At 60.6% G+C, this 22,234-nt stretch overlaps 1 protein-coding gene across 5 annotated transcripts in view; it reads left to right on the plus strand.

Moving 5' to 3' along the window:
* Positions 1-22,234, plus strand: part of SEPTIN9 (septin 9) — a 151,836-nt gene that overhangs the window by 126,225 nt on the left and 3,377 nt on the right. For all 5 annotated transcript variants that reach the window (XM_045888369.3, XM_045888371.3, XM_045888370.3 and 2 more), the window contains 7 exons: positions 13,547-13,738; positions 15,950-16,078; positions 16,471-16,552; positions 16,867-17,004; positions 17,703-17,820; positions 18,707-18,802; positions 19,097-19,193. In XM_045888369.3, coding sequence (XP_045744325.1) covers positions 13,547-13,738; positions 15,950-16,078; positions 16,471-16,552; positions 16,867-17,004; positions 17,703-17,820; positions 18,707-18,802; positions 19,097-19,193 — 852 coding nt within the window. The remainder of the gene's footprint in view (positions 1-13,546; positions 13,739-15,949; positions 16,079-16,470; positions 16,553-16,866; positions 17,005-17,702; positions 17,821-18,706; positions 18,803-19,096; positions 19,194-22,234) is intronic.

A 22,234-nucleotide genomic window follows, 5' to 3' on the forward strand; every position in this document is an offset into this window, starting at 1 on the left:
AGAGGGGGCGTGGGTGGTGGTGGTGGGAGCATCTGCCCAGCGTCACACACGGAAAAGTTAGGCTCAAACGAACGTGTCCGTGTCCATTGTCATCTGAAATCACCACGTGAGCACACAAGGCGAAGGCCCTTTGTCCCGCCTGCCCCCCCTCCCCCTGCCCCTCAGCCCGAGGTGAGGGCACCGGGAAGGGCCCGGTTGGCGGGGTTGGCTGGGTTGGCGGGGCTGGGAGGCGGTGAGCGGGCAGTCAGGCCGGGGCCAGGCTCCCCGCCCCCCTTCTTCTCCTCCAGCCGTGGCTGGAGGGGCCGCTGATGCTCGCCAGTTCGCAGGCAGAAATTACCATATGAATGTGGCTCCTTCCCGGAGCCTCGGCCGAGGGACCTGGGAGGGGACGGGCTCCCACACCCAGGGCCTCCAGGTTCTGCGACTGCGGTGTCCTCAATCAGGCAGAGGAGGCCAATGACATTGCCAATCCGCAGGCAGGTACCCCCCGGGGTGCGGAGGGTGCAGGCAGGCTGGGGTCTGCCGGTGGGTGGGGTCCCGCAAGGCGGGGACCCCGCCGACGGGCACACTTCCTCGCTGTACTTTCTTCCGTCCTAACTTGTGTAAGGATACGGTACCGTGGTGGTGGTTCTTTCGGTCTCATGTCAAGAGTCGCAGCTAATTACCGCAGGAAATGTGCAATCCACGGAGGAACTAAAGTGCCCGTGCACAGCCCAGCCCTGGGGGTCAGCACTGCTCTGGTGGTCCACGGCCCCTTGTGTCTGAGCCCCTGGCCGAGCCCCTGGTGGTGTCTCAGTTAATAAATTCTCATTGCCAGTTGTCCCAACCACTCTTCAGTTTGGGCTGGAGGTATGTCACATCGAACAGCTGGGCCAAAGATTCAGGGACGGCAGGAAAAGTCACTCTGGGGCTGTGCAACTCACTGGCAGACCCCAGCTCCCAGGGGCTGATCTTTGGGGTTGCCCGGTGACCCATGGCCTGGTCTCCCCACATAGGGGACCCGCTTGGCACCGTGTTACTGGCCAGGCCGGCTACAGCTGGGGGGGCAGCTCAGGGCAGTGCCCAGGGTGGCCCCAGGTGTTCTGCTCTGAGCCCCTACGCACTGGCCTGCCCTGCCTGCCCCAGGCTCTGCCTCTGCTGTGCCCCTAGGAGAGCCCCGCCGCCTGGTGGGTGAGGACGGGGCTAGGGATCGGGCAGGACCCAGGCCACCAGGCCGCCCAGTGTCCGCCCACCTCTCCTCCTCAGCAGGCGCCCTTCCCCGCACCGTTTCCTGAGCAAAATTTCCTGAATGGGTAGGAGCCGTCCCCGGAAGTGCATCCATCCATCCTTCCTCTTGGGTGCTCCTTGACTCCAGAGGACTATGGAAGCTGGAAATGGTTAACATCCAACTCACATGCTGCCACACACTGAAAACCGCGGGGGAGTCCGTGGGAAAGGATGCAGGCCAGCACTTTGGGGGCCAGGGCGGGAGAGGCGCCACCTGGGTTGGCGGGGGAGCAGCGGCCGGCCCCCCACGATGTTCTGGGAAGAGAGGAGGGCGGGAGGAAGGGCAGCGAGCTCCCTATTCATTCAACAACCTGGGGGAGCAAGGGAGGTTTCTCCAGGAGCAGGGGGCGGGGAGAGCCTCTCTGAGGAGCCTTGTTTGCAGAGCTGATAGGAGCCAGGGAGAGGGGCCATGCACCCAAGCTGGAGAGCTGGGCATGGGCCCGTATTTTATGAACAACAACTTAGAGCATTGACTGTGCGCCTCATAAATAATCTTGATTCTCATAACGCTCTTGGGAGGCAAGTGTTGTTATTCCAATTACACAAAAGAAAATGGAGGCACAGAGAGGTTAATACTTGCTCAGGGTCACACAGTGAGTACAGTGGGGGGTACCAGTCAGTCAGCAGCAGTATTCGAAGTAGAGGTTGGCATTTAATGCACAGAGGATGGGCAGTTGCCTGGGGAGAGTAGAGTGTCCAGCCGGGGACCAGGACTGATTCTGCGGGTGGAGGAGGGGCTAGCAAAGAGCCTTAGCCCCATTAGCCTCAGATGGAGGAGGCAAAGCAGTAGAGGCCCGGACAGAAGCCCAGAGAAGAGAGTGTTTCGGGAAAGGAAAGGCTGGGGTGGTCAGGGCGCATTCCCTTTAGCTTGGGGTGAGTGGTGACCCCTAAGCACTTGGCTCTGCAGAGGCCTGGCGGGTGTGTCTCTTAAAACCCCAAGCCCAGAGTGCACCCAGACTTCGTGCCACAGTGCAGACGGGAAGATGGACCATACCTGCGTCTTTCTCTCTACTCTGTGACACAGCACTGGGCACTGGGGTATCTGTATCCCGCCCACGGCCAGCATCCCACCCCCCGCCAGGCAGTGTTTCAGAGGTGGTGGAAGTGAGCTGTCCTTGCACATGGCTTTGTCCTGGGAAGGGCCTGGGTAGAGGGGTGGGTGTGTTTCTGAGACTCCTTGGATAGGTTGCCACTCCATCCCACGTTCCCTTCAGAGAGCATGTGACCTTAGGGTGGGTCCTCAGATTGCAGAGGGTCGTTCTTTGGTTTATTCACTGGGTGAGTGGCTCCTGTGGGCGAGCAGGGGCTGGAAGGGGCAGGGGGGCAGGGAGCAGTGGGGTCTTGAGGACATGAAGGGTTAGGGTAGGCTGAGGGAGCTGTAGAAGGGTCCTTGCTGATCCCCAGGCCCTGAACCCACTGCTTCCAGGGCCCCTGCCCTCCTGAGCAGGACGGACCCAGTGGTGGGAGAGCAAGTGACTCCAGCTCTCTTGACCCCCCTCAGCCCAGAGCTGGAACTGCAAACGGATGCGTGACTTGATTCAAGGTGGTCTGGAGCTGCTGACCCCGCCCCACCTGTCCCCCATCCTTCCTGGACCCTCAGCCCATCGGCTGGTGGTATGAGCTGTCCATCTCCCTGCTTCGGGGGTCATCTGGCCAGGCTTCTCTTCTGGCCCAGGAATGTGCCCCTCCCTGCTCAGCCCCACTCCCAGGCTCTGCCTTTGCCTTCCTGAAGTCTGCTCTGGGCATGAGGTTGCCTTAGGTAACACCCCCATTACCCCACCCCACCACAGGCCTGACCAGAACTGCACAGATGTGAACTGTTTCATAACTTTTGGGGGGGGGTGAATTTTGATATCTTTTTCTAGTAGCCTCTGGGTGGGCGGGGGCTGCCCTGTTGCACCCAGGGAACCCTGTCTGCTTTTTGTTTTCTCAGATGACCTCATCAGCTGGGGAGAAACCCCCAGCGCCCCCAGCCTCTGTCCGGTCTTACCCCCAGCTCTGGGGAGCATCTGCTGACAGTCTTGCTGATAGAAGAGGGGGAAGGGGAGGCCTCACCCCCCCCTAGGGGGACATCCCTGATAAGAGGAAATTCCACGCTGTGACAAATGGCCAGTTTCCACCCATCCACGGGGAGGATCTTTTCTTTCTCTTTTTAACTTGGCAAATATTTGCCAAGAACTAACGGAATCTCTGTGGTCAGCCGGCCTCTTCGGACCTGGTGGGCGGGCTGGCCGGGGCTGGGTTCTGCATTTGCTTTGGGGTGGGGGCCCATCATGCTGGAAGGTTCTCTGGGGTGGGAGAAGGCTGGGGGTGGGCCACAGTCCCTGATCCTGTGAGGCCAGTGGGTGGTGGAAAACGGAATAATAAATAAGTCCTTGATGCAGGAAGTCAGAGGGCTCATCCCTGGCCCTGGCTGCCTGTCATTTCTGCAGCCTGCTTTTTAGGAAGCGAATATGGGCAGGCGGCTTGCAGGTCAGAGCCTGCTCTGAGCGAAGTCTCAGTGGGGCCACCGAGCCTGGCCGAGAGTCCCTGGAAGGAGGAGGCCGGGCTGCAAATAAAGAACAGAAGAGGGCCTCTTCCAGAAGGGGGTGGGGTGGCCTGGTGAGAGGTGGCCGCTGTCCAAATCTGTCTCAGGCCAATGGAAACGAAGAGCTTCTTGAGATTCCTTCCTGCACAATTGAGGAGAAGCTTGCTTTCACGCGTTTGGCAGGAGCAAGGCTGAGGAGCCTTGGCGGGCAGTAGGAGCGGGGATCCCCCCCTCCCCGCCTTTGGGGCGCCTCCGGCCCCTGAAGGAATGAATGAATGAATCGGATGGGGATGGCATTCTCTCTACTGTGTCCCCTGCCAGGTCCGCAAAGGGCACGGGGTCCTGGGAGATCATGATTCATGCACACTCCCACCGGGTCTCCTCCGGAGAACTGCAACTTCTCTTCTGCCTCCTCGGAAAAGGGAAGGAGCCCGGAGCGGGAGAAAAATGCAGCGCTTTGCATTTGCAAATCCCTCCTTTCTCCAGAGAAGCACGAGCCTTTGTGCTCCTTTTCTAAGCCCAGTTTCAGGCCAGAGGGCAAAGTCTCAGATTTCTGGCATCCCGGTTCCTGACCAGACTCTGACGAGATGCTTCCTGCCTCGTACAAAGTGTGAAGTGTAATTTGATTTGCAATTACTTATCGAATTAGAGGAGGCATGTGTGCTTTTGAAATTCAGTCCTCGATTCCCGCCCGCACAAATTTGCAAAATTTGGTCATTTATATTCAGTGTTTACGTCTTTAGAAGGGAACAGGAAGTTCCCCGGCGACATTCATGGAGAGCTTGTAGCGGCTTGGGTAGGTGAATGGGGGACAAGGAGAAAGGCGCAAGGAGTGGAGTAAATGAGAAGAGGTCCTGTTTTCAAAGCCCTTCAAGGAGTGAGGCCCTGCACCCTCCCCGCCCACCCCCCCGGTAGTGCACGTTGCTGGTTCTCCAAGGTCCTCCCTGCTGCAGCTCAGGGAGGGAGACCCCCTGGCCGTGAATCATTTGCTGAATGAATCTGTATTGTGGTCCTGGTCCCCTAGGACCCTGTGATCTTCTTTTTTTTCCCCCAAAGATTTTGTCTAATTTTTTGACAGCACAAGCAGGGGGAGCAGCAGAGAGAGAGGGAGAAGCAGGCTCCCCGCTGAGCAGGGAGCCCAGTGCGAGTCTTGGGATCATGACCTAGGCCCAAGGCAGACGCTTAACTGACTGAGCCACCCAGGCGCCCCAGAACCCGGGATCTTCTTCCGCAGTTATTGTTTATAGCTATTTCTTTAACATCTTGTTCCAGAGCAGCTCCTTATGTGTGTGTCTGGTCCCCAGCCCCACTGACTTTCCCAAGTTGGCTAACAATAGCTTTTCCACCCCCCACCCCCCACCCCCCGCCACTTATAACCAGAAGTGGGGAGTCATCTTTGAGGCCCCTGTGAATTTGTTGGCTTAGCCTGGGACCACCTCCAGGAGGTGGAGTTTTAGAATGAGAATGGGCATTTTGCTCTCTGCGCGGATGGATCCATCCGGGAGCTTTGGTGGGGCAGCAGGTGTGCTGGGCCTCTGGTGTGAGACCTCCGCTGCACCAGGGTTTGTGTACCTCGGCCCCCCTGCCCTGGGAGTTCTGCAGCCTGGAGAAGGCCCCTGGAATCTGGCACCCCCATTCTGGGCCCTGCAGCTGCTGTCGAGGAGCTTGGCCAGCCAGGCCTTTAGGTGATTTTTCTCCCAGGTTATGGGGGCTAAAGTGCTAAGCCCCTTGATAGGCCTGGGGCTTCCCTAAACGGGAATCCCTTTCCCATCAGATGGGATGGGCATCTCCTGGCAGCTCCTGGGGAGAGAGGGGCGAGAGTTCCGGGCCTCCCATCCCTGCCCCCGCAGCATACACCGTCTGGGTCTTCGCTGGAGGACCTGGCCCGTGGAGTCCCCCTGCCCGAGTTCAAATCCTGGCTCAGCCATGCACTAGCTCTGAATCCCTATAGAAGACCAAAGCGCTGTGGGCCTGTTTCCTCCTCCTTGACGTGGGGACAGTAACAGTATCTGGCTGAGCAGGCTGTTGCCCAGGTCGTGAGGTAGTGCACGCATGACGTCTAGAAGCGCCTGGTGCACCGCGAGCCCCTGCTAGACGTTGGCTGTTGTGATCAGCGTCAGGCCTGTGTTGTTCTCTCCTTTGTTCAACAGACATCAAGTCTTGGACCTGCCATGTGGCGGTGCCGTTCTGAACGTGGCGGATGAGGGCTCTGGCTTCGTGACTGTCCCGTGGAGGGGGAGATGTGGGAGGGAGCGAACCCTGCGCACGTCATAACGCAGCCACTGTGGAAACTGCTCGAACGCAGAGTACAGGCTCAGCAGGGGAGCCGCGGGGACGAGCCAGTGTGGCGCCCAGGCCAGGGCCTGCAGGACTGCAGGCACCCGGGGAGGTTCGGCGGGAGGGCAGGAGCAGCTCTGGTCACTGTCCCCCCAGCACTCCCTGCATCAGGGCCTCGCCCGCCTTGAAGAAGCCTCTTTGTCGGGGACAAGGAGCATCAGCTGCCTGTGTCACGGCCACGGGCTCGGGTGCTCCGGTGGGGTCTGCAGATGTCCCCTCGGCCTGCACTGCAGAGTCTGTGCCGTGGTCCCAGAGGGTGGACTCCAGGCAGCTGGGGGGGGGTGGTGGGGAGCAGCCCCAGAGCCCTCTCCTGTGGGCATCCTTAGGCTGTGAGCTCAGACTGACCACTGGCACCACCTGGGCTAGGGGGGGCTGGGAGACGGAAGGCCGTTTTCTCCCAGAGAGGCCTTGGGGCGGGAAGAGAAGAGGCCCTGCTGGACCCTGGTGCCCCAGGAACCCCATCATCTGGCCCCCGAGTGGGTCTACCTGGATCTGCTTGGTGACTCTGGTTTCCTTCGTGGGCCCGTCAGGTAGCCTTCTAGGCATCTGCGGACTGGTTGGCCTTGCTTTCTGCTCAGGCACTGTGGGTGGGTGGTGATTGAGCAAAGCATGTTCAGACAACAGTGTCCGAGTCCCCAGGCTCTGAGAGCCAGGCATGGAGAGGATTGGAGTGAGCGAGGGGAACGGCATTGGCTTGACCCCAGAGCGCTGTCCTGGGGCCTGTTCTGATGCTGGTACCACATGGCTGCTGTCCTGCTGGGAGCAGAGTCAGGCAAGGGCCCAGGGCAGATGAGACTGATGCTCGGGGAGGGTGGAACTCGTGGGGACATTGCTGGGATGCAGAGCAAGGCAGCAACACAGACAGGGAGGTGGCACGCCAATATGGGGGACCCCTGGGTGTTGGTTTCCAAGTCCGGCCACTCACACTCCATCCCAGCTCCAGAGCATCCTACCCAATAGCTGGCTCCTCTCTGGGGGCTGCCTCCCAGCCAGGGGAGCACCCCACAGCCCCAGGCCCAGCGAGCTACAGCGGCAGTCTGGTCCCATCATCCTTGGCAGGCCCTGGGTCAGGGGAGAATTGGTCACTTGGGGCAGAAGGCCACAGAGGGGGCTGGCTCGGGGCTGTGAATTACGGCCCCTGCTGCGGGCACACAGAAGAGCCAGGTTGCCAGGTGGGGCTGGGTAGAGCCCTGCACTTCCTTCTTGCTTTAGGACCCTGCCACCCAGCTCCTGAGAAAAGGCCAGCCCAGCAGGTGCCTGTGCTGAAGGAGGGGGCAGGCTGCATCGGGCCACCTGCCACTTGCCTGTGGGGGGTGGGGGCTCTCCCACAGGGCTCGAAATGGGGACCTGCAGAGAGGAATTGCCCTTTCTGGGAGCCACAGGGCTGCTGACTCCGGGGCCTGGCAGCCCTGGGGCTCCCGACCTCAGGCCTGAGCGTGGCGTCTGGGCCTCAGCCGTCCTGTGAGCCAGAGCCAGCTGGTGGGCACTCGTGGGCACAGTCGGATTTTTTCCAGTCCAGCTCCACTGGCAGCCTCCACTTTTCTTTCTTAATATGACAGCTTTATTGAGATGACAGTCCCCACACCAGACGATCCACCCATTCAGGGTGAGCAATTCAGTGGCATTTTTTCCGGGTGGTGTTCAACCGCCCCCTCTGGTTCCAGAGCATTTTCATCACCCCAAAAGGAAACCCCCTACGCGGGAAGCTCTCCCTCCCCAGCCCCCGGCACCGCTCATCTACTTTCTGTCTCCGTGGATTTGCTGATTCTGGACGTTTCACATCAGTGGAATCCTACATAGGTGACCTTCTGCGACAGGCTGAGTGAAACACTGAGCATCGTGGTGGCGAGGTTCATCCGTGCTGTAGCAGGTGGTGGGACGTCGCTGCTTTGGATGGTCAACGTCCCTTGCTGTGGGTGCACCACCTTTCGTTCGTCCGTTCATCTGTTGGTGGAGATCGTGGATACTTCCTGAGTGCCACTCTCTGGGCTAGGAGTTAGGGACGCCACCGAGCAGGCCACAGTGTCAGGTTCAAGGGGCTTGCCGAGGACAGCAGCGGTGGGGGGCAGTGGTCAGGAACCACGGGGCCCATTTTCTGCCCAGGTGGGCAGTGATGGTGTGGCAGGGTGTGGGCCCTGCTAAGGGGCACGTGGAGCCACGGCCGGCACCCGAGGCCCCTGGCACCCACTGTGCAGTCCGCAGAGAAGCACCGAGCCTTGCTCTGACGGTAGGATGACCGTGGCAGTTACTGTGCCTCTCTGAGGGTCACCTGGGTTCTGTTAATAATTAGGCTGGACACCCCACAAGAATTCAGAGCAGGGACTCAGACCCTTGCAGAGCCGTGTTCACAGCAGCATCATTTTCAAAAGGGGGAAAGAACGCAAGCGTCCACTGGCGGATGCACAATAAACAGCGGAATGTTGTTCAGACGTGAAAAGGAAGGACATTCCGGCACCTCCTGCAACACGCATGCGCCGTGAGGACGTCAGGCTGGGCGAGAGAAGCCGGACACAGAGGACAGGGCTGCGTGAGGTCCGTAGACCAGTCAAATCCACAAAGTCAGAAGGTCGACTAGAGGCCACTGGGAGAGCGGCAGGGGAAGTTACAGGTCGGTGGGCGCGGTTTCTGTCGAGGGTCATGGAAACATTCTGGAGGTAGATGGTGGTGGCCATCGTGGATGGGTTGCAAGCCACGAAACAGACACCGAAACATGATTTAAAATGGTCAAAACTTTATGTTATGTAAATGTTACCACAACCAAGAGGATAATTAGGCTGGAGGAAGGTATAAGCCAGTGTGTAGGGTCATCCCAGCCTGGGTGGTCTCGGGCCTTCCTTCCTTGGGGGAGGTTGGTGGCCTGGCAGGCAATGACGTCACCCTGGGCCTGAGAGCCTTGGGCCTGGGGCGGGGGGGGGGAGAAATTGTTGACCCAGGGCTGCTGGGGAGGGAGTGCACGGGGGCCCACACCCCCAGAGCAAACCGGCATCCTCTCCTCTGAGGAGGGGAAGGACGGGCTTGGCAGTTTGCCCTCTCTCCACATTGCCTTGCCCAAGAGGCAGGCAGAAACAGTGAGAGAAGGCAGGCAGTGCTGTGTGACCATGAGTAAATTACTTAACCTCTCTGAACCTGAGTTTTACACTTTTAAAAAATGGGGCTCCCTTGGGGCACCTGGCTGGCTCAGTTAGTGGAGTATGTGACTCTCGATCTCGGGGTTGTGAGTTCAAGCCTCATGCTGAGTGTAGAGATTACTTAAAAAGTGACTTTTTTTTAAAAATGGGGCTTGGGGCGCTTGGGTGGCGTAGTTGGTTGGGTATCTGACTTTTGGTTTTGGCTCAGGTCGTGATCTCAGGCTCCGCGCTCAGAATGGAATCCACTTGGGATTCTGTCTCTCCCTCTGCCCCTCCTGCTCATGCTCTCTCTCAAATAAATAATCTTTAAAAAATGGGGCTCCCTCTTGTTCTCTTTAGCTGATGAGGATGCAGAGAGTGTCATCTGGGACATAAATGTGAAACTTTCTTTTCTGTGAGGAACATCCCTTTGCTATTAATAGCATCTCATGAGCTCGGGGACAGTCAGGAGGGAGCAGAGGCAGATGCCTTCCGGGCGCTGCTGGAAGGAGGCCCCGTCGCTGTCCAAATTCAGGTGTGGGGCCATGGGAAAGAGTGTGAGGCCCCAGCCCCAGGGAGAGGTCAGTGGGGGAGGTGGACTGGATGCAGGTCTGACCATTGTCGTGGAGGGGCTGTGGGCCAGCCTGGGACTGCAGAGTCCTCCACCCAGCCTGCACCGAGGGGACACTCCCAAAACCCCAGTCATTCCATGAGTCTTGATTGAGTGTCCCATCCCTGTACAGCTCTGGACGTACGGGGGGATCCAACCAGGCCAGCTGCCATGCTCCCTGGGGTTCACGGTGTGTCTGGGGGGGACATGGACGGTAATCACACGGCACAGCAGTGAATGTGAGGCTTCGGGGTTGAGTAAATGCGTGAAGGTCATCGCATGTTGGCCTGGCTGCTTCTGATGGCGTTTCAGGGGGGAAAAAAATCTGGGGACCTCATTTTCCCCATTTACAAAAGAAGTAGGTTGAACTAGATTTCTGTGCTGTCCAGTATCTTTACCATTTGGCCTGGGTCCCTTTTTAAATGTAAATTAATTAAAATTAAATACAATGAAAAATTCAGTTCCTCAGTTGGACCGGCTGCATTTCCAGCTCAGAAGTCACGTGTGAAAACAGGTGGCCTTTGCTCAAAAAATTAAAAATACGAATGCCGTATGACCCAGCGATCCCACTGCTGGGGAGGTACCCAGAAGACCTGGAAGCAGGGTCTTGAGGTATTCGCACACCTGTGTTCATAGCGTTACTCACAAGAGCTAAAACACAGAAGCAACTCAGGCGTCCATTGAGGGACGAATGGACGTGCAGAATGTGCTCTGGCCACACCAGGGACTCTCAGCCTTAAAAAGGAAGGGCATTCTGATACCTGCTACAACGAGCGTGAACCTTGAGGGCATGCTGTTAAGCAAAATAAGCCAGCCCCCAAAGAACAAATGCTGGAAGATTCCTCTTTTTATGGGGGTCCCTAGCCAGATTCACAGGGTAGAATGGAGGCTGCAGGGGCGGGGGGTGGGGTGGGTAGAGTTCGTGTTTAATGGGGAGAGAGTTTCAGTTTTGCAAGACAGAAAGCGTTCTGGAGATTGGTTGCACAACAGTGTGAAATTTTTTTTTTTTTAAGGATTTTATTTATTTATTTGAGAGAGAGAGAATGAGAGACAGAGAGCACGAGAGGGAAGAGGGTCAGAGGGAGAAGCAGACCCCTTGCTGAGCAGGGAGCCCGATGCGGGACTCGATCCCGGGACTCCAGGATCATGACCTGAGCCGAAGGCAGTCGCTTAACCAGCTGAGCCACCCAGGCGCCCCAGTGTGAATGTTGACACCACTGAACTGTGCTCTTAAAATGGTTGATGGTAAATTTCATGTTATGTGTATGTCACCGCAGTTAACAAAAGAGTCCCATGTGGCCGCCATATTTTAGACAGCGTGGGCATGGGGTCTTTCCATCATAGACGTCCTTTGGGACGGTGTTGGAGGAGATGGTCTCTGCGGTCCCTGCCAGCCGGCCGGAGCAGCCAGGGCTCTGTGAGCAGCCACCCTGTTGGCTCTCTGTGGAAAGCGAGAGTTTTCAGAGAAAGCGTCTCCGGGCAAGTTTGCCTGATGGGGCCTCTGCTTTTCCCGCGTGGAGGTCCTGCCTCCTGGCCGGGCAGAGCGCAGAGTGGGGCTCTAGCATCACCACGGGTACCCTCCGGGCAGGGAGAGGAGGGCCTTGCAGGAAGGGACCCCCACCTGTGCAAAGGCCAGGCCCTTCCCTCAGTCGGTGGGAAGGATGGGGCTTGTTGTGCATTTATTGTTATTTCTCAAGCAGGGTGCTGGTGGGCAGGATGTTTGCTTTGTGGTTTGAGTTTCTGCAGTGGATGTTGGTGCCTAGGGGGTGGGGGGCAGCTGGAGCAGAGGAGGGAGTGGAGGGGGGTCCCAGGGGCCTTGGTGCGCCTCCCCCTCCCCCCAGTTTGGCTCGGAGGGGATGAGGGATGAATGTGGGAGTGGGCGGGGGGTGGCCCAGGCCCGGACTGAATGGCTCCCAGACCCTCAGGCAGATGGAAGCAATTTTCGGTCACGTGGGGCGGGCTGAGCTGCTGGCCTGCAAGACAAGGCCCCATGTCTGTCTCCAGGAAGCAGCCCCACAACCACATGTTCAAGGCCAGATGCGGCGCTTGTCTTTGTTTATTTAAAGATGCTGGAGCTCGGGGACAGTCAGGAGGGAGCAGAGGCAGATGCCTTCCGGGCGCTGCTGGAAGGAGGCCCCGTCGCTGTCATCGCTGCCTCCTGGGTCCCTTGCCTGTCCCCGGCCTGGCAGCGGGGGTGGGCAGCGGGGACCCGTGACGGTCCCTAGTGCTTTTACGTGGGCTCTGTTATTTGCTTGACCCCCGAGTCTGTGAAGTCGGCACTTTGTCAGGCTGAGCAAACGGGGAAGTTGAGTGACATTGTGCTGCGACGTTGTGTGGAGAAACCACCCACACTCCGATTTCTGGAATTTATCAGCTGATCATCCTCCTTCCGGAAGGAGAAGGTGCTGGCCCCCACGGTCGGTTCCCTCTGACACTCCTGCAAAGCAGAGGTGTGGCCGCGGAGGTGGGAGCTGGCTGGGCCCACTGGGGTTTGGCACCGGGGTTTGGTTGCAGGGGAGAGTCCAGTCACTTCCCCAGGAAGTGGAAACAGTTTACCTGTCCTGCGCCCCCAGGGCACACCCGGGAGAGGGGGTTCTGGGGCTGATGCCCGGGGAACCAGCCAGCCCCTCCCCGAGTGGGCCCAGGGAGATGTCAAGATGCACCATGTGCTTTCTTCCCGTGAGCATCCCTGGGAGGTGGGAGGGAGCTGACAGTTCTTCTCAGTGGTCGAGGGCAGGGAAGGCCGCCAGGGGAACTGAGGGACTGGCCGAGGAGAGGTGTGTCTAGGGGTGCGCCGGGTCCTGGCCGATGTGCTCCTGCCAGGCCCTGGTAGGGACCCATGCTCTCCTGAGCACCCAGACCAGCTCCACTGGGGGAGTGCCCCTCATGTCCCCCCTGGGTGCCTCTGGCCGCCCCTTCGCTAGGCTTCTGACCTGGGCGTGTGGACTCCTCGGGGCAGCCAAGGGAGGAAGGGAGGAAGGTTGATCTGCAAACTGCAGAAGCTTGAGTTGTTTCTAGAAGCTCGGTCCCGTTTGCCCATCCGCAGACCTGAAAGCAAAACCTGTGGGTGTGGGGCACACGGGTGCCAGGCAGAGAGAAGAACCCCCTGGGCCCAGGCCAGGGTGGGGGGCGGGGAGCTGGCCCAGGGCCCTGTCTGCCTGCCATTGCCTGGGAACCGCTGGGCCGGGAGGAGCATGCTCTGCGTGCGGGGCTGTTGGCGGGACCTGGGACCTAACACACCTCACCCAGGAGCTGGCGGACAACAAATACCCGGGTCCTCCCTTCGCTCTTCAGAAGGCTGTCCTCTCCTTTGTCCTGGCTCACAGGCTGGCCCAAACACTCAGCTGTTTGGCCCTGAGGGTCCTGCAGCAGGTGTGGGGGCCTTTTGAGCCAGGTGAAGGAGGTGGAGAGGGCCCACCTGGATGCCCTGGGGTAGGGTGGAGGCTGGGAAGAGGAGGGCTGGGGTCAGCTCTGCCTTGGAGCCAAGGGAAGGACACCACCTCGTAGGCCACTGGTGGAGAGCGTGGGGCTCCGTGGGCACTGTGGGGGGGGGCCTTTAGGTCTGGGGTGTTCTGTAGGGGTCTCGAGCCTCAGTTTCCCTGTTTGAGAAATGGGGGTGGTGGTTGGAGTCACCTGAGGATGCAGGTGCTTTGTAGATGTCAGACCCCCTGACGCCCCCCCACCCCGGTCTCCCCACAGCCCCTGAGGCAGCTCTTGGCTGCATTGGCGACATGGCCGAAACCCCCAGAGACGCCGGGCTGAAGCAGGCGCCCGCGCCCCGGAACGAGAAGGCCCCCGCGGACTTCGGCTATGTGGGGATCGACTCCATCCTGGAGCAGATGCGCAGGAAGGCCATGAAGCAGGGCTTCGAGTTCAACATCATGGTGGTCGGTGAGTGCGCGCCCCGCGCCGGGACCCCACGCCGCGGGCTCTGGGGCTCAGTCTGCTCCTCTGAGAAACGGGGGTGGGCACAGCTGGCCCGCAGGGCAGATGGTGCGTGGCACCATGTGTGTGCCCGTGTGCCTGCCAGGAGGGCCCCGGCTTCCATCTGCGCCGCAGAGGGGCCTCGGCTCCTCCTCGCAGGAACCCAGGACGCCGGGCAGGTGCTTCGTGCGGCAGCTCGCTGACCAGCGGCCTCACCCCGCTGTGGCTCAGCCCTGGACTTCAGGGGCGGGGCCGGCCCCCCACGGCCAGCAGGCCCGGCTGGAGGCTTCCTGGAGGCCCCAGCAGAGCTGGAGGGACACCAGAGGAGGTCATTGATGAGCCCGGCCTTGATCGGGTTGGGGGCCGACCTGGGGGAGCACTGGGCAGCCTCTTGTTCCTGAAGCCCTTTTGGTCCTCACAGAAGCCCTGCCAAGAGGGTGCCCCACTTTGTAGGCAGCAGTGAGGCCCAGAGAGGGCACCCCGAGGACTCTGCTCACTGGGGGAGAGCCCGAGCCCTTCTCTCCCTCCTCCCTCACACAGCAGGGAGGCAGCTGGGCTGGGAGGGCGTCTGTTTGGGGGTCTGCAGACCCAGGGTGGAATCCCGGCTTTGCCCCCACGCAGCAGTGTGGTGCTTGTCCTCTCTTCCCTGGGGCTTCTCTCAGTCTTGGTTTACTCATCCATAAAGTGGGACCATGGGGAGGGACAAAGCAGACACCGTGTGTGGCTGCCACGTGGCCACGGGCCCTGGGGAAGCGGGGAAGTCGCAGAAGCAGCAGCAGGGATGGTAAGGACGATCATCCTACTAGCCGTTTGCGCGTTGAAGTCCCCGTCGGCATCTCCCACTTGTCCGGCGCCGCGGCCAGGATGTCTGGCGTAGCTCTGGGCTGACCTGGCAGGGACACGAGCAGGGGGGCTGCGGGGGGGCCGTGGACAGCTTGGCCCCGGGATTCCCGACGTCCACCTACAGCGTCCTGGGAGCCCACGCTTTTCCTCGCAAGGTTATCAAAGTCGGAAAATTCGTGTAATTTAATTTCTTAAAATACGTTGGCTAGCATGGCGTAGGGCAGCTCTGGGAAGGGGTGAGGCGTTGGGGCTCCCCGTGTGGGGTCGTGCCTGTGAGGCACTCCCTGTGTGGACCCCGGGGTGCGGGGTCGTGGCGGGGCCCTGGAGCCAGGTGCACGGTCCCCATCCCCACGCCGGGCTCCGTGCCGGTTTTCTCATCCATCAGAGGGGACGGTGACGGCTCCTGGGCATGCGAGGGGGTTAAACAGCCTCACTTAGGACAGTGCCCAGCGCGAGTGTGGTGAGCACTGTGCGCGGAGTCTAGGGTTCTGCACCGGCAGCAAGGCCAGCCGTAGATCCGTGACCTTTGTGAGCAGGAGGGGCCTTCTGGTCACAGCTGAGTCCAGCCCCCCTCCCCGCACCGTGCCTTCTGCCCTCTCCCTCCTGCTGTGGGAGGGGCTCGGTGAGGTGAGGTTTGGGCACAGCAAGGCCAGGAACACTGCTGGGGCCCGGGTGCCAAGGAGCCACATAGGGGGGCGGCCTGACGCCCCGGGGACTCGCTGGCCAGTCAGTCTCAGCGGCAGGGTCTGTGGACGTGGGGACCGGCCGCTGGCTGTTCCTGGCAGCGAGACACAGCTGCCCACCGTCTGGGGGCCCCCGTCCTGCCCCAGCAGGAACTGCCCCAGTGGCTTTTCACCGAGCCCCGTGTGGTCACTTGGCTGCAGGCCTTGTATGCTGAGCATACCAGCACTTCCAACCTAGATGAGCCCGGTCCCAGGGTCTTCGGACCAGAACCCAGCAGCGTGGGTGGCCTAGCCGTGGTTAGACCCTGGCGGGTTTGCAGAGCCTCCCTCCTGTGGTCCTAGGGCTCTGTAGAGTTTCCTTCAAACCTCATGACCCCGGTGTGTCCAACTGTGAAGGGGAGAGCTGCACTGGGGGGCCCAGCCCCCCACTCGGACTCCCCGGGGCTGCTCTGCATCTCAGCTCCTCTTGGGCCCTCTGGGTCCTTGTCCTGCTCCAAGGCAGCACGGGAGCTGGGCCACTGCCCGAGCATCCCAGCCCTTCCTGCCTCCTGACCTCCCCCAACCTGGGGCCCCCACTGTGGGGTGCTGGGGGGCAGTGCCCAGGTATTGCTGAACCACAGGGCCCGCTGACTGGCTCCCATCCTGTCCCCAGGGCAGAGCGGCTTGGGGAAGTCCACCTTGATCAACACCCTCTTCAAGTCCAAAATTAGCCGGAAGTCGGTGCAACCCACCTCGGAGGAACGCATCCCCAAGACCATTGAGATCAAGTCCATCACGCATGGTGAGTGCCGGGGTGGGCCTGGGGGTGTCGATGCGGGGCGTAGGGGTGCTGAGTCCTGAGCTGGGCAAGTTGAAACTTGGGTCAGGGATGCTCTTCAGGACCCCTACAGGCCCTGGTCCGACAGAGCCCTCTAGAGACACCTGAGTTTTCCACCAAAACCCACGGGCAGGGGCTGCCCAAGACATCTGTCACCAGCCCCTGCTGGAGGCAGGTCCTCTCCCTGCCTGGCATCACCTGGGGGGGGGGGCCATCGCTGGTCACCCATGGGCACCCCAAGTGGGCCTCAGGGTGGGGCTGGTCAGGTTCCTACCGGGCAGGACCTAGCCCATGCCAGGTATCTGTAAGGCTCTGGGGTCTTCGCCTGAGCTCATGGGCGCTGTGATTCTGTGCAGATATTGAAGAGAAGGGTGTCCGCATGAAGCTGACAGTCATTGACACACCAGGGTTCGGGGACCACATCAACAATGAGAACTGGTAAGAGCCCGTGGGCCTGTCTCCTGGCCTGCTCTGCTGCTAAACCCTCAGAGGTCCCCCAGTCCTGGGCCAACGTACAGTTACTCTGAGAATCTTGTGTCCCCCGCCCCCCCCCCCGGGGTCAAGGGTCAGCATGGGAGGCTGGTTTGGGAGCTCTCAGGGAAGGCTGCGGTCTCTGCTCAGAAAGCCCCACACCCCTGGTCGTTCTACTGGAAAGCTGAGGACCGGGCTGGGATTTGGGGGTTTGTGGCCTGCTGGGGAAGACCGGGCGGGAGCCGTCCCCCGGTGCAGGCTGACAGGGCCCCTCCCTGTAGCTGGCAGCCGATCATGAAGTTCATCAACGACCAGTACGAGAAGTACCTGCAGGAGGAGGTCAACATCAACCGGAAGAAGCGCATCCCGGACACGCGCGTCCACTGCTGCCTGTACTTTATCCCCGCCACCGGCCACTCGTAAGTGCCACGCGGGCCGCGTCCCCTGGGCCCAAGTCCTGTGTGATCGGGTGGCTCTTTGCCGTCCAAGTTCAGACCCCATGCCGTGTCTGTGACTGCCACTCTTGCCGTGTGGGAAGAGCGGACGCAGCTCTACTCTGGGGCGGAGGGTGGTGGCTGCCGTTCAGGGGCCCTGCGATTCTGCCCCCACGCCCGCTCAGGACGGGTTTCCGGTTGGGGGCGGGTGGCACGCCGGGGCCGTGGGCCAGGTTCTGGGGACGCCCCGGACAGCAGCCTGTCCCGGAGGCTTGGCTGGGTGGGCCAAGAGCTGCTTGGTGCTTCCTCCCGCTTCTCCCTCCTCTTCCTCCCAAGGGAAGCCCCGCAGCTGTGTGAGCAATGTCCTCTCTGAGAGGGCACCTCACCTGGGACGGTGCTCAGAGCCGGCCTGGTCTCCAGCCTGTTCCTGCCCAGCCCGGTGGCGCTTCTGTCTGGGGAATGCTCTCTTCCTCTTTCCTGTCCCTTGCTCAGGGCTTGGCCGGCATGCAACCCACGGCCTTGGCCTTGCTTGCATGTCCCCACCTGGAAGCCCCCACGGGCACCCTGAGGGCCCTTTCTCAGCTCCATCCAGCCAGAGGCAGGCAGCCCTGCCACTCTCGTTCTGTCCCCATCCCTCCGACCCCCTTGGCCAAACGCTTATCATCCACGCCATTCTGTTCCAGCCTCAGGCCCCTGGACATCGAGTTTATGAAGCGCCTCAGCAAAGTAGTGAACATCGTTCCTGTCATCGCCAAGGCCGACACGCTGACCCTGGAGGAGAGGGTCTACTTCAAACAGCGGGTAGGGCTCCCCACCTCCGTCCGGGCTGTCAGATACAACATGCCAGGTCTTCCTCAGGTGGAAGGGAAAGCCCAGAGGGGGTGGTCCCCACTGAGGGGACAGGTGGCCGCATCTTCCTTCCCCGCCGCCATCCATGCAGGAGGGCGCCCCCCGGGCTGCGGCTTCCTAACACGTCAGAGCCACCTGGGCGACCAGGACAACGAGGCCCCCGGGCCCCACAGAGCCTCCACCGTGGTGGGTGAGAGCCAGGAGGCCCTTTGGTCTAATCCCCGAAGCTGCGCACGCCCCCGTCAGGCCTCGGCCCCGGGCCCGGGTGCGGGGCATTTTCCCAGCAGGCCGAGGGGAGGACTGTGCCCTTCCCATCGTGCATCTGCTGGAGGGAGCAGGCTGCGCGCGGCTGTGGGTCTGCGCTTAGGGCAGAAATGACAGCTGTGCACGGGAGTACCCACGTGTTGGGGAGCTGGTGCGCAGACGGTGGTGACGGCCTGACGCAGACAGGTGCACCTGGGCTGCAGAGGTCCCGGGCAGCATCCGGGGCCCGCCATGACAGAGGGTTTCCGGGTGGAGCTTGAGGGACAACTCAACAACCCGGAGCTGCTGTCTCCGGGGTGTGATGGGCTAGGGAGGGAGGACAGGGAGACGCTCGGGACTCGCTCGGGACTCGGGTGGCTGCATGTGTCTCCTGGCAGGCAGGCCTGCAGCTGCCTCTCCTCCACTCAGGAGGCACGAGAGCTGGAGTATCAGGGTCACCAGCCCTGTAGAGCCTGCCCTTGACCCCAGGCTGGGCCCCCTCACTTTCCGGAGGTCACAGTGCAGGCAGACCCCGGTTGGCCAGTCCAGCTTTCTGTGTGGACGGCGCCCACATCTCTCCCCTTTGGATCCCCAGATCACCGCGGACCTGCTGTCCAACGGCATCGACGTGTACCCCCAGAAGGAGTTTGATGAGGACTCGGAGGACCGGCTGGTGAATGAGAAGTTCCGAGTAAGTGGATTGGCCAGATGCCATTCCCAGAGGTCCCCAGTTCCTGCTAGAGGACACGGCGGGGTCTTCCAGCCCGCTCCAGTGGGCCTGGGGAGATGGGTGGGATGGCCCTGAGCTATGAGAACGTATTCTCTGGGCTGGAGGGGGTCAGAGCCCAAGTGGTCACATGTGGCTCTCTCAGGCCAAGGGTTTTCGTTCCGGGGGGCCCCGGGCTCAGGACAGCTCTTCCCCGGGGCCCAGAGAGCGGACTGGCCTTTGCACACATGTGACCAGTGCTTCCTGTCCCTCCCCCAGGAGATGATCCCGTTTGCCGTGGTAGGCAGTGACCACGAGTACCAAGTGAATGGGAAGAGGATCCTTGGACGGAAAACCAAATGGGGCACCATCGAAGGTAATCGTCAAGCTGTTGGGGCCTCCAGACAGATCAGAAAACTCAAGCTGCTTCTGCTGGCCTGGAGCTTGGGCACCAAGGCCTCAGCTGGGTGATCCTGGGACCTCATCTGTTGCATTGCCCCACGCAGCCACTGGGAGGGGGCAGGTGGCTTGTCCAGGGCCCACAGCTGTTAGCTGATGGAGCTGTGCCTTCACCCCGATCTCCTAGGGGGCAGGGAAGTAGCCAGAGAGGAAAGGAAGGAGCCATGAGGGGTCCTGCCAAGTCCTGGGTTCTGGTCCTGCTGTTTCATGGCCATGCTGTGTGACCCTGGACAAATTGCTCTATCTCTCTGGGCCTAGGACAGGGCTGGGCTATAGCTCTGTCCAGCTCTGAGAACCAGACGGCCCGCCCCTTGCACAAGTTCCCGGGACCCCCACATCTTGGTGTCTTGGGGCTGCTGTGACAAATTAGCACAGACTTGGGCAGCTTGAAACAAATTTCTTCTCATAACTCTGGAGGCCAGAAGTCAAGGTGTCAGCAGGGTTCGTTCCTTTCAGAGGCCCTGAGGGAGAATGTGTTCCAGGCCTCTCTCCTGGTGGCTGTCAGCCATCCTCGGCGTCCCTTGGCTTGTCCCCAATCCCCACTCCACCTTCAGCCTTCTGACTGTGTCTGTCTTTTCCTCACAAGGACATTTGTCATTGGCTTAGCATCCACCCGAAATCCAGGGTCATCCCCTCTTATGCTCTTTACCTTAAGTATAAATTCAAAAACTCTTTCCAAGTAAGCTGCCATTCACAAGTCCCGAGGGTGTTGGCAGGTGGACATGGTTTGGGGGACACAGTTGAACCCCCTCGGGTGGTGGCGCCCGAGGTGGGCTGCACCTGGGCGTTTCTTCACCCTCCGCTCTGTTTCGTCTTCCCTCTTTAGAACAGAGGAGGGAGAAGGGATAGTTTGAAATGGGCCACTGTCTTCGATCCCATGGCTGAGGGCCAGTATAGACAAGATCTGGAAGGCGCTCAGCAGCCCCCACGCCCCCACACCCCCCACCCCCGGCTGCCCCGGCCGTGAAATTGGGCAAGTCCCTTAATCCCCCAGGGCCTCAGTTTTCACCATCCTTAAAATGGGTACTATGTGCCAAGAGTTTAGTAAAAATGACAGAATGTCTCAAAGACTTTTAGAGCTTTGGGGGCAGCAAATGCTCTAAGAAAGTGATCACTGTGAAATCCGGTCAGTGAGCTCCCTCCCTCCCTCCCTCCCTCCCTCCCTCCCTGTCTCTCTCCCTCCCTCCCTCTCTCTCTCTCCCTCCCTCCCTCTCTTCCCCTCCCTCCCTCTCTCCCCCTCCCTCCCCCTCCATGCTGGCTCACTTTACATGCATTATCTCGCTGCATGCTTAACCCCCCCACCCCCCCACCCCCGGCTGTCCCTGCACCCACTTGCAGAGAGGCCCAGGCTGTGGCACCCAAAGGTCCCACCCCTGCACTGCTAAAGCCTGGGGGAGGCATGGAGCGGTACACAGACCCGCCTCGGGGCACCCACGTAGATGCTGGTGGGTGGGTGCAGGATGGTGTTTTCTGAACCAGTGTCTGCTGGCTCTCTCCTGTCGCAGCTCTCCCCTCCTCTAGGGGTGTCTCTGTGTGTCCTCAACCAGGCTTTACCTGGGCTCGTCTGCCTTGGCTCCGCCTCGTCCTGAAACGTTGCTGTTTAGGAACTGTTCCACGGGCGCATGTTCCTGAGGGTGGAGAAGTGTGGGATGAGAAAGGCCCGTGGGGACGCAGGGCTGCCGGAGAGGGTTGGGGGCAGCCCAGGGATGGACACGCCTCTGCTGCCCCCTGGCGGCCGGCTCTGGCCCACAGGCTCACCTTGTGGTGGTTGTGAGAAACAGTCCCGCGGCTCCTGTAGGGACGGTTGCACGGTGGCGGGTCTCCCATTCCTGCAGCCTTCATGAGGACCTGGAGGAAATCTCTGCCCCCCGTCTGCATAGCTGAACTTCACACTGGCGGCTCTTTATCTCCGGGGCCTTTTGCGCTCATAACTGACCAGAGGACGGGCCGCTCTGTGCTCGCCCCGGCGAGCCTGGTTAACACACGCTTTTGCCTCGTTCTTGCCTCCCCCCTCCATCCCTGGTCCTGCTTCTTTGATCTTTCCCCCCACTTGGTGTGCGCCATCCTGAGATGGTTTACTCCTCCTCGGAAACTACCTGGCATCTTCAGGAGGAGGGTGGGGTGTAAGAAAGCACAGTTAACTAGCTCATCGAGTCCTCTTGCGTCCTTGAGAGGTTGGGTGACTTTTGAGCCCCACTTTACAGAAGAGGAAACTGAGGGTCAGAGAGGCCGGGATAAGTCACCCCAGGCCAGGAAAAGCAGCAGGGCTCTGTTCTTCCTGCCAGCTCTCACCGCTTCTCCACGTCAGGTAGCAATGCTACGTGAGAGTCCGTCCACAGAAGGTTCTAGTGCGGGCCCCGCCCGTGCGGGTGGGGTTGTGGGAGGAGGACCAGGGGTGTGGAGGGCGGAACCCAGGCAAGCCGCAGCTGGAATAAAATCAGGAGCGCCCCAGGGCTCGGCAAGGTGGAGGCACTGGGGCTTTCTCTCGCCAGCCCTGCCTGCCAGCTTATGGGGGGGCGTGGGGGGGGACAGGCTCATTCCCTGCGTTCTGAGCCCCGACTCCCTGAGATCACAGAAGAGGAGCCATAGTGGTGTCTCGGGTGTGGGGGTTAAATGTGCAGGCGTCCTGCACCTGACGCCTCTCCATTCGACCTCTGTGCCCGCCCGCCTCAGTGCAGACGGCGCCGCTTGCCGCCCGTGAAAGGGTCTGCACGTACGTGGCAATTATGCACACGAGTCACACAGCAGAGCCTTATAGTGAACAGGGAGACTGCCACCAGCTCCGGCCCCAAGCCACCACCAGGGTGCCGCTCAAGGGGACCTGGGGGCACCTGGGGGCCCCTGCCTGCCCCGTCTTCCCACGTCCCCAGAGCTAACCCCTGCCCTGCAGCCCGTGCTTTGGACGTGTGTGTGTGGCCGGGAATGTAGGGTTCCTGAGCTCGATGTAAATGGTGACAC

This window comes from Mirounga angustirostris, unplaced genomic scaffold (genome assembly GCF_029215605.1).
Source record: "Mirounga angustirostris isolate CCGP_5_RB_7025 unplaced genomic scaffold, mMirAng1.0.hap1 SCAF_17, whole genome shotgun sequence".
NCBI lineage: Eukaryota > Metazoa > Chordata > Mammalia > Carnivora > Phocidae > Mirounga > Mirounga angustirostris.